Source organism: Phalangium opilio, unplaced genomic scaffold, assembly GCF_054372755.1.
Source record: "Phalangium opilio isolate 3A_F unplaced genomic scaffold, DU_Popi_V2 ptg000079l_1, whole genome shotgun sequence".
Lineage (NCBI taxonomy): Eukaryota > Metazoa > Arthropoda > Arachnida > Opiliones > Phalangiidae > Phalangium > Phalangium opilio.
Window position 1 is genome coordinate 805967 of NW_028324187.1, and position 15364 is coordinate 821330.

Below are 15364 nucleotides of genomic sequence, written 5' to 3' on the forward strand. Positions count from 1 at the left end.
AAGCTGGCAGCGCTTCAGGCGAGGGGCAGTGTAGTTATCGGTAATCATCTTTCTTTTCCATTCCCCATTCATTGTGTATTTAATTTCACGGTCAAATTGCTAAGTCCATATCCTTGCTGGACATGGGACTGAGTCAACTAATCGATATAATTATAAACGTCTGTGATCTTTTCGATGGGCTACTAGGGATAAGAGGTAAATTTTTCTATCGACCCAAATCTTCACCGGATGATTTAACCACGGAAGTGTCCCGTCCCTCGACAAGATACGAGAATATGTTTTCATCAAAAGGCTATTATGGTTGTGAAAGGCTGTATGATGCTCGAACATTGTTTATCAAATTTTCCCACGAGGTACAAACGATGAAATATTTCGCGGTCATAAAACATATCCTGGTTTTGTTGTTGTCTTCGTAAAAACAGATGTCAACCAATATATTTTAAGCCGATACTTTTTGTGTTGAATTTGCACTTTAAAGACACAGTAGCATCTCAAATAGAACCCCTTGTTATTTAGGATTTTGAAAAACTATTAGGTTGAAAAAAATCCCTTGAAAATTCTTTTCCAGTGAAAACCACTTCATTTGCATTGTATCCCGTTTTCCATGGCTCTTTTTGTTTCTGTAAACCACACCTAATAAATATAAAACTTAGCCAAGTTTCACCTCACCACTGACCATTTGACATTTATATGTCAAAAGCATAAAGGGTTACAGACGACGGACGACGACGACGACTTTCAGGAAAGTCGTCGGGGCTCGGTTCCTTCCTAACCGGAAGTCAGAGTTCGTTGGCACAGTTGGAACTTCCGCTTCTTATACAGTCAGTTAGATCGGACAACCCCAAACCCCCTAGTCATTTTTTACTCTCCGACGTTTGACCCAACTTTCCCATTTAGTTATTTTTTTCTTTCCGTTGAAATTCCATCGTGAAAGTTATTTTAGGAATATCGTAAAAACAAGGGCGGGACAAAAAAACTAAAACGAGGTCTTTCAAGTCTTCGAAAAAAGACAAAGTAACGCTTCCTTTGTCTATAGCAAAAGAGTTTCAAAACTAGGCTTAACCTTAATAGAGATACTTGATTTTTACTGAAACTTTACGTATCTTCGGTTACTTCTCAGGGAGTTGTTTCTTGTAGACTGTACTTTACCTATACAGAAAGAAAATAATCTTTTTATATCTCTCGTATGTTTGACGAAGTCTAAGCTAAGAATGTATGTATCAATCGAATTATAATCCTATACTACTTACCAGTTCTACTACACCCCTTTTCTATTACTCAATGTAAGGTTTTAGTCCTCGCGTGTCACGAGTAGACCATGTTATTGTGCCAAGGAAGATCAAGCGAGGGAAGTTTGGTTTACCGTTTAACTACGGTCGCCCACAAATCTCCAGTCGATATCGTGACGCGTCTTAAGCCATCTTCACACTTACACGAGAAACTGGTTCGAAACGATTCAAAACGCTTCCAAAGTTAAGTGTGAACAAAACTGATACTTGAGACGCTAATTACAAACGCGGTTTCTTGAAGTTGCTTCACGAACCAACTTGAAACGGCTTTGAAGGCTAGTTTCTAGTTTTCAGGGGTATTCCACACAGGTACTTATATTTGTAAGTGTACTTGTGCTGGTGCTTGTATTTGTACTTGTACTGGTGCTTGTATTTGTACTTGTACTGGTGCTTGTATTTGTACTTGTACTGGTGCTTGTATTTGTACTTGTACTGGTGCTTGTATTTGTGCTTGTACTGGTGCTTGTATTTGTGCTTGTACTGGTGCTTGTATTTGTACTTGTACTGGTGCTTGTATTTGTGCTTGTACTGGTGCTTGTATTTGTACTTGTACTGGTGCTTGTATTTGTGCTTGTACTGGTGCTTGTATTTGTACTTGTACTTGTGCTTGTATTACAAAGTTGTCCCTGTTTAATCCGAATTCACGAAAAACCACTATCTATTACATGTAAACAAAATCTTACAAGTACCATTTTCGGGGTACTATCAATTTTGACATGATTTAAACCTTTGAACTATTGTATTAAATCTATAGAAATTATTTTAAATTACGTCATCTTATAAATTATTTCGACTTCATCCTGCATGGACAAGTTCAATCATGATATTTTAATTATATTGAAGTCTCCCCGGCATGCAATTCGTTCAGTCTCTTAAAATGGAAATTTTCAATTCAGAATCTTATCTTGGTGAAAAGGAAAAAAAACATCATTAAATATTCAATTTCCAACTCTGCGGAATACTTGAATTTCCGACCAATCCGATTATGTTTTTCAATAATTTCAACGTTAGGGATTAATTCCATCCATAAAAAAGAGTTTAAAATCCCGAATTTCTTGTGTTTACAAATCATGGGGTTTTAATAAAAGTTCGTGGGAGTGGAATTAGGAATGTTTTTTCAATAAATAAATAAATGCAAATACGAGGGGATATAAAATAATTTTGAGAGAAGTTAATAATAAATTTTGGATATGGTAAATATACCTAGATATTAAACCACGGCCAAAGCATACGCGAGTAATTTCGAAAACCCATAAAAAGCAATTGAACCCAGATATTTTTGACCCAGATATAAAATTTGTTATTTTATTACTAAGATTACTCAAGTTCCAATATCGAATATCCCATCTTCAAAGGATGAAATATTATTTTTTTATTTAATTTTGAGCAACTAAATGTTGAATACCCCAAACCCATGTTCCTTGATACTTTCATTCAGTTTGACCATATAAGTTTAAAAGATATGTTTCATAAGTATGCCACTACCTATACGTCGTAATGCTAGAGGCTTACTGAGAGCTAATTCGAGAACGACAAGCGAGAATTGACTACACTCTTCCTATTTAGTCTGTACTAAGCCTTTGACAGAGCCTCACCAGGCGTCGCTTTAATTCGAATCTATGACCTACGTCACTTCATGACAAGCTCCAGTTTGTAACAATGACAAACTTATGGATGGAACATATCTTATGAACTTATGATTTGACCCAAAGAACACATACGCCCTTTAATTCATGGCAGACTTATCAAAAACACCCTCCTGTATAGTGTGAAACGTTATGGCAAGAAGGGATATCTAGTTTGCTAGGGAGAAGGCCTAAGATGCCTAAGTATTCGCGCGCCATAGTCCCAGTCCCCCTTTCAAAATACAAGGGGGGACGTAAAAGGAGGCTGGGCTATTTCGCCTCTCCTCCATCGGAAAATACGTAATTTTCGTCATTCGCGTCGCGCTGACGTGAGTTTTCAAGAACCAATGAGATGCTGGTTGTAATTTAGAGGCGGGGATTAACTCCGGACCTACGTTTGAACTGGAGATAAAGCTAGAAATGTGACGAATTTATACCTTCTCCCTAATAAACTAGATATCACTTCTTGCTTATGGTAATTATACTTTGACAGATATTACAAAACTATCCAAAACCACAGCGTGAATTTCAATTATTCAAAACCCGAGCTAATTAACGGATAAAATGTCCTCGCCAGCTTTAACAAGTGAAGCTTAGACTTGTCCACACTCCATTATCTCACGCGTCAGCTATTTCGATTCTCAAAGCGGCAGACTAGAGGACAGGACAGAATTAAATTACGCAAAGGGACCGAACTAGTCGACCGTTTGATATTGAATTTCGAGATAAAATTTCATTTAATTTGAATTTCAAGTGGTCATTCATTAAACACGTATCTATAAATCAATATTTCTCCGACATTGTTTATCATTAAATTTATCTACTCATTGGCTTATCATTATTATTATTATAGCAGAAGGGGATAATTGAAGAAGTGTGACACTCTGTATCCTCTTAATACTTTAGTTATGTAACATGATTCTTCCCAGGATCACCCCACCCCTTTTGTTTGCTTTATCTAAACTTCGGATGGGCATGGCACCGTGCTAGGGTGAATTCTATAACTGTTTGGTAGTAAATCCAAGTAGCAATCAACCCACAAACCTTGATTGTCTTGACGTAGGACAAAAATCCACGACTGTATGCATGTGCCTTGGCGAATAGTTAAGCAGCGCTAATAGAGTAATGATGAGGGAACTATTTATCGCCTATGTGATTCGGTTTAGTAACCTTGAGCACTCCAAATGTTGGGAATGATGTTGGGAAGAATCATGTTACAATTACCCCGCCCGCTTTGTGATACACTTCTCCCGAAGAGAAGTGTTATGTACTTCTGTTATTAATACCACATCAAACATGAGAATAAATTTAGTTTCAGCACATTACTACTAGCATAACGATGCAATTATCATTATATATTTGCAGCTTTCAAGGCAGCTCTGTTAATTCAAAAATGGTACCGCAGGTACTTGGCTCGACAAGAAATCAAGAGGCGTTGCTCTTGGACCATCTTTCAATCGTTGGAATACGCCGGCGAACAAGATCAAATCAAAGTAGGTATTACGGGGAAATCCTTTTCATTAAATTCGCCACGCGTTTAAGCGAACCCCTCCCCATACAGAAATATTTTGTACATACTTACATACATAAATCAATACGTATTAATCGAGTTATTAGTGTTCGAAGATTTAAAAGGAGCCTTCCTTTCCAGCAATCCATCACGTTCAATTAGACCATCCCTAATTAAATTAACTTTAATAACCTAATTATAGTTTACTAGAGAAATGACTTTAAGTAAGATGTAATGTAATTTAAGGAATTTAGTCATAAGTATATAAGGTCTATTTCGTATAAGTTTCAGAGCTTGGTGAAACACGAATTCTCAAATAAATCATTGAAGTCATTTTTCTACACTATAACTTCTCAATATAACATATTTATCTTACACCGGTGTATTTTATATATATTAATTATACTTTGAACACAGCGATTCTTAATTGCCTGTCTCGTTAAATTGCAGTTGTACAACTTTTTCTTGGATCTAATTACTCATTTATCAGCGGCCAAACCTACATTCGCAGCGGCCATCATCGGATCGCCGCACCAATCAGTGAAAGGTCAGCGTCAATTTTAATTATATCGTGGCAATTTGGTTCTTGGGTACTCGAGGTCACGCGGCGCTGTCGCTCGTTAATCGTAGGAACCTTTACGACATCTCGTAAAAATTCACCTACACTTTCTTAAGATGTATAAATAAATTCCGAAGCCTTGGCTACTTCTAGTCCGACGAGAACTATATCCATATCTAAATAAGTTCATAAGATATGTTCACCATAAGTTTCTCACTGGTTACAAACTGGAGCTTGTCATGAAGTGAGTGAGGTAGGTCATAGATTCAGGGTAAAGCGACGCCTGGTGGCTCGCTGTCAAAGGCTTAGGAAGATGGACTGCAAAACCGAGTGTATAGTCGTTCTCGAACAATCTCTCAGAATAGGAAATGTCGTCATACTTATGGAACATATCTTATAAACTTATGATATCTCTTACATCGCACCTTCCACAATGTTCATTCTTGGCTATAAACGCAAAAATCCTGTCTCGAGCACTTGTACTCTGTACAAGATATATTGAAGATTGTTTTTGTCAACACCCAAAGGAGGTTTTGAGCCCGTTTTTCACAAAACGAACTACACCCCTGAGAAATTAAATTTGGGACACAGAAAACGAAAGATACGACGGGACATTATTATTGCTTGAAAGCCTGAACCTAAGCAATTTGTTCACAGTGACATGTATTGCCACGAAATAAGGTCTTAATTTGAAGTTGAAAGAAAACAGATCATTTCATTTTTCGAGATACTCTGAGTCTGGCAATACTATTAAGTTCTAGCTGTAAAATGTTAGCCCTTGGTCGAACCAACTAAGCCTTGCCAGTTAGGCTTAAATGTAATTCCTTCTTCCTGAAAATAAGCCCTGAAGATTCGTGGGTGTCGATATGGTGTGATGAAGAATCATTTGAGGATGTAATGTTAATGCACGCATTAACATTAACGTCTACAGCTTTTTAGGTCAATTCCTTAAATTCTCAGAAATGTACTTTAAATATTTAAAAATTTGTCATCGTCGCTCACGGAAATCTCATTGGTCCTTGACGAATTTACGTATAAATATTAGTTTCCTTAAGACCGGGAGCCTCGAGAAACGTTTCCAGGTTTTGTTGTTTGTGTAGAATTTAGTCTGATACATACATTCCCAATTCCAATTTATTACAAAAGGGGACCTATCTATACGTTAAATTCTCCAGACGGTGGGCGCGCAACGATTCGAATACCAAAATAAGGTATTTAGTAAATCCCCTAGAATATAATATAACCCCGAACCCTTTCAAATAAATTGCCTAAAAACACCTCGCTTTGTAAGGAAATTTAAACGGAATTTCCTTCCTAAATCAGACGTAAACAACGTTCATATGAAGTAAACATGCTACGAAAATAAGGCGATCAAACACTGATTATAAAGATGAGTAAGGTGAAGGAAGAACCAGTGGCCGGGGCAGTGGGAATATTATTAAAAAGAAATAGATTGCAGAAATATCTTACAATTTGTGTTGTTTCATTTATATAAATACCTTCAGCTTACATCTAATTTACCTACTGGTCTTTATTACCAGGAATTGGTTTATTTTAAAGAAAGAGGAATGAATAACTGGCCTGGTATATCGTTTTGAAATGGGGGTGGGAAATAAGATATTCAAAGGCCACCGAGTTGAGCCATGGAGAAATGAAGTAAGATGGAGTGTTTGTTATTCATCCCTGCTTCTTTCAAATTAAAATAAAACCAAGAAGTGATATCTAGTTTATTAGGGAGAAGGTATAAATTCGCCACATCACCCGCTTTATCTCCTGTCCATACGTAGGTCCGGAGTCAATCCCCGCCTCTAAATTACAGCCAGCATCTCATTGGTTCTTGAAAACCAGGTCAGCGCGACGCGAATGACAAAAATTACGTATTTATTTTCCGACTGAGGAGAGGCGAAATAGCCCGGCCTCCTTTTACGTCCCCCCTTGTATTTTGAAAGGGGGACTTGGACTATGGCGCGCGAATAATTAGGCATCTTACACCTCCCTAATAAACTAGATATCTCTTCTTGATAAAACTCTGTTAGTAATAAATTTGAGGGCCTAATTACATTTATTGGATTAAAATCCTCGTCTAAAATTTCTCTGAATTTTGTTAAACAACGAAACCAGGTAAAATTTGAAGTCAAGAAGAATTTTATATATTATTCTTGACAAAATTGTTTTGTAAGAAATAAAAAAAAATAAACGGTATTTCTACGATTTCTTTAAAATATTACCTCGGGCTTTCTTTGTTATACCTTATAATGTTATCTAAATCTAACTCGTCGATCGGGTCGGTACATGTTGGGATGGAAGAAGAACGTTTTCGTTTCAGAAACGTTTCTAATTTCCTCTTGAGTAATAACTTAGCCAACTTAAGTTTCGTTCGGATTACTAAAAATGTCTCATATTTTCATTTACAAAACACCAGGACGACCGAAACAATTGGAATACGCCGAACAAGAGGACACGGAGTTAAAGAAAAATACTAACCCAGATGACATAAACGTTGAAGATTCTTACACGGGGCCAAGATTAACTTTACCTTTAAAAAGCGAAGATATAACTAGACTTATAGATCATTTCAAAGAAAAAAGGGTTAGGAATTATTTTATAAATGAATTTCCACATCGAAATTAACTGATTTGTATACAGTTATTACACCCCAAATACATTCTGATGATAATGCACGAGGCTAGAAAAGTCCTGCGTTGTAAACCCAACATTAACGTGGTTTCAACAGCCTTGTCTAAAGTTGTAACTGTTTGCGGTGATTTACATGGCAAACTTGAAGATCTAGTCACCATATTTTACAAGGTATTTTAGTCCCATTTCTAATATAAATTAATCTTCATTTAATGTATAATTTAATTTTAATTGTAGAATGGTCTACCAGCGAGGCATAATCCATACGTTTTCAACGGAGACTTTGTGGACCGCGGTTTTCAATCAATAGAAGTTTTTATTCTTTTACTTCTCAGCGTTATATTATGGCCAGACGCTGTCTTTCTAAATCGAGGCAATCACGAAGATTTTAGCGTTAATATTAGATACGGTTTCATCAAAGAAATTATGTTCAAGTACACCGTAAGTTCCATTATACCTAATCATCACAAATCCAAATTATATCCCATCTATAACCACAATTACATCAAAAAGATCAAAAAGGCATTTTCTTAAAACCAGCGAAACCCGTATAAAATACGTGTATTATTATATAAACCTATTGCATTATGCATAAAGTTCAAGTATCGATTGTATAATTTCCATAAAGCCTAAGTACACAAATTAATATTTTATAATGTCTCTATTATCTCAAAAACCTACGCAGTTGTGAAATAAATTAGCCTGGAAATCTTCCCATAATAATAATAATAATAAGATATTATCATAAGTTCATAAGATATATTCCATAAGTTTCCAGCGACAACAAAGTTCTCGTGGTGAACCGATGATACTAAGTGCTTCAATTCATGATAATACCCAGGTCATAACCCCTAGATTCTTATTTACAGCGTGAAGCAACGCGGATCATTCAAGTAGTTGAAGACGTTTACAGTTGGTTACCATTGGCTAGCATAATCGACAATAAAATCTTCGTAGTTCATGGGGGAATAGCGGACGACACTGATTTGCGCAAAATTTCCTCCCTCGATAGGCATCAGGTTAGTTTGGGACACATTGTATATTATTCAATAGACTCTAACCAACAAGTACGGTTTCAGTTCTTAACAGTTCTACGGCCTCCTATGGTACAGGGACAGCTGAGTTACAATCCAAATGAGTGGAAACAGGTAAATATCAAACCGATATTAAGTATAAATATAAGGATTCGGAGGAAATTACATTGAATTCACAATTTAGTTGGTAGATTTACTATGGAGCGATCCCAGACCATTTAGAGGATGTTCTCCCAATGGTCTCAGAGGAGGGGGTAGTTTTTTCGGACCGGATATTACGCAAGCTTTTCTGGCCAAGCACGGTTTGCAAAGAATAATCAGGTCACACGAGTGTAAACTTGATGGATACGAATACACCCATCATGGCAAGGTAGCGAAAAGTTTCCTAAATATCAACGCAAGCAAGCAGTTATCGCGTGTTTGTCTGATTGGCCAATTTGTTGGCATATTGTGACCTTTGAAAGTTTCGTAATTTTTTTGCCCTTTACAGGTGATGACAATATTTTCAGCTTCAAACTACTACGACTTGGGCAGTAATCGCGGGGCGTTCGTTCGCTTAATAGGACCGACGCTAGAAGCGTGTCCGGTGTTGTACGTCAGCAGTCAGTACCACAGAAGCGCCACAGTTAGACAAAGACACGGTTACATTGAGGAATCCGCGCTAAGGGAACTAAGAAAACACATCTACGCTAGCCAAAGTATCCTACTAGAAAAATTCGAAGCCATAGACAAAGAAAAGACTGGTGAATTTCAATGGACACACAGCTCGTAAGGTCAAAATCTAATCACCTAACGTTAATTTAATTATAAATGCAGGTAAAATCGGAATCTTGGACTGGGGGAACACGATAGAAACGGTTGTTGGAGTTAAGCTACCTTGGAGGTTACTATGTCCCAAAATGGCCCGGTACAATGTCACCGAAAATTTAGTCGAGTATAAATCATCCTTTGAGGAATACGCTTTGACCAACAACAGTCTAATGGAGGAGGGACCATCCCTGTTGGAACTCTTGTACAGAAATAAAGACAATCTGGAAACTATCTTCAGGATTATGGATAAAGACGGCTCTGGTATGTTGGACAATTGAAAGATTATGGTCTCCCAAACATTGGTTCCTTAAAACTATAGTCAGGCGTATGAAGTAAGAAGACATACCAGTCTTCAATTTAGCAAAGTTCTAGAACCTTTTTTCAGTAGAAAAGGCGTACACTAGTAAAGTAAAGCTAATTACTGCACATGTATGACTATTTCCTAAATGTTGTAGACCCCATGTTCTTTGATGGACACTTTCCACCAAGTTTGACCCAAAGATCGCACAGACCCTTTAATTTATGGCAGACTTATCAGAAACACCCTTAATAATTAATATTTAAAGACACGCTTTCAAATTTTAGGCCGAATATCAATGCAGGAATTTACAGACGGATGTGACCTCTTGGGTCAACACATCGGAACTTCGTTATCGCCAGAACAAATTCGCGATTTAGCTCGCAGTATCGACTTCAATAAAGATGGTTTCATCGATTTCAACGAGTTCCTGGAAGCTTTTCGCCTAGTAGACCGGAAGTGCACGCCTAGCGTCGAGCACCGGAAGTTAGAGGATGGCGTTCTACTAGACAACAACAAAACTTCTCGTAACGAAGAACAAAAGGTCATCTTCTCTTCTACCACTACACGCTTTACCGTAACCAGCGCCTCAAACACATCAACTACAACACCAACCACTAATGGTCTAAAACATCAAGGGGCTAATGACATTACTTGAGAAAAGGTACTTACGGTATTTTTAGTTTAAATTAAATTATAAAACAACTTTCTCAATGAATAAATATGTTCCGTTATTATTGTCAGTCAGTCAGTATTCCAAAAATAAATGGAAATTAAATTATTGCGGCTTAATCGTTACGCTTTACATCAATTTTAATATCTTATTGGTTCATTAAGATTGCCAAATAAATTTCAATCATAAAATTAACATATCAAAGGGTTAAGTTAGCTTAAAAGATCCATACTGACACGTCACGCAATGCCAAATAAAATATATATAATAATACCTTTAAGATATTCATTCATACACACAGTATTTTCTGGCCAATTTTCCCATTTAATAATATCTTTTCAACATGATGAAAATAATTGTTACAAAAAAAAATTATGTCATTTGAAGAATTATAAAATAATTTTGTATATTTTAAAACTAAACATTCCCCCATTGAAATGTTCTTCCAAATAAAAGAGTATTTCATAATTCACAACATTATATATATTATATATAATAATATATCAAAAAATAAATTAATAAAAAAACTACTTAAATTGTTTAAATTTAATAATATATTTAAAAATGAAAAATAATCCGTTTTATTTATATTGTGTATTGCGTGTTTGAACACGTTTTACTACATTTTAAAGTGTGTACCTTTTACAATCTATAAATGCTTTATATTCATAGTATTGAATCGTGTATTTAAATGTGAAATTTAAAGCATTTAAAGAATGAACCCTCCCCTCAATAAAATAAAAAAATGTTCCCAGTGAATGCTATTTTTGCAAATTTTTCTCCGCATCCCGCCATTGAAGAAGAAATAATAAACAAACATTTATAATCAAGTGTAAAAAACTTTTGAATGTTTTAACTACCATAATGAATGTAGTAGAATTAACCCAACCTTGGAAGAAGAAGAAATGAAGCGCTGTTTTCTATGGGACGATTTAAACCTTCTAAAGTTGTATTCTAGAATAATATACATTCTGAAAAACAATTGTGTATTAAAAAATCTATTTGAATCGTTACAGAGTGATTATTTAGTTATTTACTAATATCAGAAGTATATAATACTTCTCTTAGAGAGAAGTGTACATACCACAAAGTGGGCGGGGTAATTGTAACACGATTCTTTCCAACATCCCTTAACATTTATAATAGCAAGGTTTATTACTAAACCGAATCACATACGCGATAAATAGTTCCCTCATCATTACTCAAGGCGCATGCGCACGGAAGAAATTCAGGTTCCCTCCAATATCGAATAAGACTTGACCAAAAGAAAAGAAAAGATGTATTGAGTTTCTTGATCAAAGTCCACTAAAAGTCAATTACGTTTTATCCCAGGTGACCTAAGGTTACGCTTCCACAATCCAATTTAAGATAATAGTGCGGACACCGACTAGGCCTAGAAGTAGAGTAAGAGAAACCAATTCCTATTCTATACTACGAGGAAGCAATAACTTCTGAGAGAATTGATTTCTGGTGAGATAAGTAACTTTGTACGGGAGGCGAGGTAGATAATGTGGTAAATGGCTCGAACTTGAAATCGTCGTCGGCTTCTAGTAATTTGATTTTTTCACATTGAAAGAACAAGTTCTCAAATAGCCTTTGGCCCTTTATTCCCTTGTTCACTGTCCATTAAATACTAAAGGCTTTTAACGGATTCAATCAGCAACGTAGCCCTTATATCCGAAATTCTACCATTACTAGGCATAGTTCCCATTCAACTGCAAGGTAATTTAGAGATTTGGTTGAATCTACGAGCGAAGAATTAGACTGCAACCAATTTGATCCAACAAAGGACACAGATTGGCTAAAAAACTATTTTTGAACTTTTCGGACGTTACTTTTTGGTACCAAAATATACACAGCTTTACTATAAAATATAAGACCAAGATGACTGCCAATTTGAACGAAAAAAAAGGGACTCAGCTGTACAATAGAGTATATTGAACCACTGTATACACCAGCGGTTTGGTTTGTCCAACGACTTGAAATAAAAAAACCCTCCAAATATTAATGTTTAAACAATTTTCTATAACGGTATAAAATACCTCGTAACATTTTCGGTAAATTTTCCTTATAAATAAATCCAAACATTTCCTCGAAAATATTACAACCTTAGCAGAGCCCTCGAAACAAAAAGTGGTTCAACAACCAGTTAAGCTGCTCAATCCAACTTTTAGCGCCAGGTAACGGGGGGGAACGCCAAAAACGAAGAAACGTAACATAAAAATTCCCGCCTGACCTGGTTTCCATATACTGCCGTGCATTCGTTAAAAACCTTTACGGCAAGTCACCTTAAAATCAAGTTTAACAGCGATGAAATTTAGGCTTAGCGAGAAACGAAATAACTTTCAAGACCAAAAAACAACAACACCCGCCTTGAATATTACGATGACGAGTAAAATTTAGGTTTATTTTTCGATCATCCCAAAGTGTAAGGAACATGGATAGATATTCCCATCATCATCTGCGATGTTTAATCGCCTTGTTAATTGGATTACCAGTGGTTATTCTGCTCCTTAACGTTGTTTATATCCAAAAGTATTTGATGTCTCAAAATTTGGAAGAGGTACCGTTAAATTCGAGACTGGCTAAGGAAGTCTACAGGTTAAGAGGGATTAATTCCGCCCACGAGAAAGAGTTACAGAGAGTCAAGATGAAATACAAGGCTATCAAAATGACGGGTACTCAGAAGGTACCAGAGATTCACGTAACGTTTTTCGCCAAATTCGCCTACAAACGGATGAAGGTTCTAAGGAATATGGTCAGGTGTTTAGGAAGTATTTTGGATCACACCAAATTTGAGATGCATTTTCACGTCTTGTTGGATTCGCCGAGTAAAATGAGAGTTAGTAGGACCTTGAGTAAACTCATGCTTGATAAACATAGGAAGTTCAAGGTAACTAAATTTTTTTTAAATAATTATGTAGTTGGAGGGCATAAACATCATAGACAGACCAGGGATAGATTTAATTTTAGAAGTAAGAATGGAGAACAGAGTAATGTGGGCGCGCGTCAAAGTCCCGGACCCCCTTGCACGGGACGGAGGGGTATGAAAGAAGAGGCGGGTCATAGCGACAGAGGTAGAAAGGAATTACGTATTTTTCGCCGTCCCTGTCAGCAACGTCATCAAAACGTAGTTTAAGTGCATGAGCCAATAACATAATTTAAACTTTTCGTTACGTGTTGGAGGGAGGGGCATACTGGGCTATGAATCGGACTGAAGTAAATACTAACCGTTCTCCATTCCTACTTCTAAAATTAAATCTATCCCTGGACAGACAAATTAATCGGAATAATAATTTGTAATCTTTTAGGTTTCCTACCACTATTTGGAACCAATTTTCATGCAATTTGAGGACACTATCAAACTGTACCGTCACTATTTCTTCACAAAAGACGTGGGTCGTTACGACGACGATATATTTTTCGTGTCACAAATATTCCACAAGGTTCGACTTTTCAGTACCTTGGATAAACTCATCATGTTAGACTTGGACACTAAATTCATGGCCGACATCTCAAAACTATGGTCGCAATTTGATGAATTTAAACCGGAACAAGTAATGGCAATGGCTTACGACCAGCAACCGCAGTACCGGTTCGATTTTGCCTTGTACCGATCTAAAAACCCAAAGACTGACGTAGGAGGACCCCATCCTGGTCGGCAAGGATTCAACACGGGAGTCGTACTCTTTAACCTAAAGCGCATGCGCGAATCGAAACTTTATAACGTGTTGTTGACCGAAGCGTCAATCAGTAACTTGTGTGAAAAATACGAGTTCCGGGGGTACATGGGTCATCAAGATTTTTACACTTTGACCTTGATGGAACATCCCGTTTTGTATAAAGTACTTAACTGTTCGTGGAACAGACAATTGGATACTGGTTGGAAGAAAAACGCGGGAGAGAAAGTGTTTGAACAGTATCATTCGTGTCCAGGACCAGTTAAAGTGTACCATGGCAATGGAGAAGCCTTTATACCAAACAGTTGATTTGTTTCAAAATGACATCTTTGTTTGTTTGTTTGTTTTATAACTATACCGAGAATTATTTACTTATTAAAATTATACACTTTGTTCCACAAATGGTGGTGGGACTGAAGTACAGTAGGTTCTATGTGTAATTTTGAGTCAAAAATGTTCTGCATTTCGTCCTAAGAGACACGGTTTTGAAGTTATGATAGGAGTGTTTTACGTTTGACCCTTTAATTAAATTAGCATTATCCTTCAGTTCTTACTTAAATTTTAAAGGGGTCATTCGTGAAACACTTTGATCGTAACTCGTACACGGTGACCCTCAGGTCAAAATGCCATATTAGTTATATTTTTGACTCAAAATCTCTAAAGAAAACACTCGACTTCGGTACTACCACCCATTATGGAACCAAAATATATTTTAAACTAGAAATCCGTGTTTATGAAATTATCCTATCACCAACAAATATAGATAAACCAACTACGGATGAATATCTCGGTCCAGTTTGGCACCGAACTCCCCCATATCGACAACAAATCTCTAGTTCCGATTTCTAACGATAGCAGCGTTGATGCTTTAATCCCAAAATTTGAACCCATCTGTGGTTTTTCGCGCCCAAAATACACTTTTAAGGTATTCGAGTTTCTACAGTATAAAATAGTTTCCATATCTCAATTAATTCTACGCTTCATTTGCGTATATGAAGATACTTCAATCGTTTTCAGTAGTTATTCTGCGTTGAACCATAGGAGTCAGAGTCTAAAAACGCTGACATCTTGTTGTGTCGCGTCTAGACTAATAAGGATATCCCATTGAACGATAAAAAGGTCCTCTCCCTCTTAGATAAAACCAAACTAAGAATGCCTACAGCCAACAGAAATCATCGCGCCACCATATTTCCCATGTTAATATATATCCAACAAGGGTCATAGTTCTGATGTCTTTCTAATGGTCATT

At 36.6% G+C, this 15364-nt stretch overlaps 2 protein-coding genes across 2 annotated transcripts in view; both read left to right on the top strand.

The window, feature by feature from the left end:
- The window catches only part of rdgC (retinal degeneration C), a 31549-nt gene extending 20101 nt beyond the window's left edge, over positions 1–11448 (top strand). The window contains exons 2-12 of the mRNA XM_089845408.1: positions 4280–4407; positions 4875–4971; positions 7406–7572; positions 7630–7791; positions 7858–8061; positions 8490–8639; positions 8700–8768; positions 8839–9024; positions 9145–9397; positions 9471–9725; positions 10050–11448. Of these exons, the coding sequence (XP_089701534.1) occupies positions 4280–4407; positions 4875–4971; positions 7406–7572; positions 7630–7791; positions 7858–8061; positions 8490–8639; positions 8700–8768; positions 8839–9024; positions 9145–9397; positions 9471–9725; positions 10050–10420 (2042 nt within the window). The 3' untranslated portion in view covers positions 10421–11448. The remainder of the gene's footprint in view (positions 1–4279; positions 4408–4874; positions 4972–7405; positions 7573–7629; positions 7792–7857; positions 8062–8489; positions 8640–8699; positions 8769–8838; positions 9025–9144; positions 9398–9470; positions 9726–10049) is intronic.
- Positions 11449–12641: 1193 nt separating this feature from the next.
- On the top strand, positions 12642–14799 carry LOC149654040 (xyloside xylosyltransferase 1-like). The gene is made up of 2 exons (XM_089845170.1): positions 12642–13328; positions 13747–14799. Exons 1-2 carry the CDS (start codon positions 12873–12875, stop codon positions 14422–14424), a joined length of 1134 nt encoding a protein of 377 aa, XP_089701296.1. The 5' UTR covers positions 12642–12872; the 3' UTR covers positions 14425–14799.
- Positions 14800–15364: the final 565 nt, after the last annotated feature.

Bases quoted from the DNA above. Each gene is read 5' to 3' on its own strand.
- LOC149654040 (XM_089845170.1), top strand. From the start codon at position 12,873: ATGGATAGATATTCCCATCATCATCTGCGATGTTTAATCGCCTTGTTA. The intron at 13,329-13,746 runs GTAACTAAATTT...GTAATCTTTTAG, and splicing joins ATAAACATAGGAAGTTCAAG to GTTTCCTACCACTATTTGGA.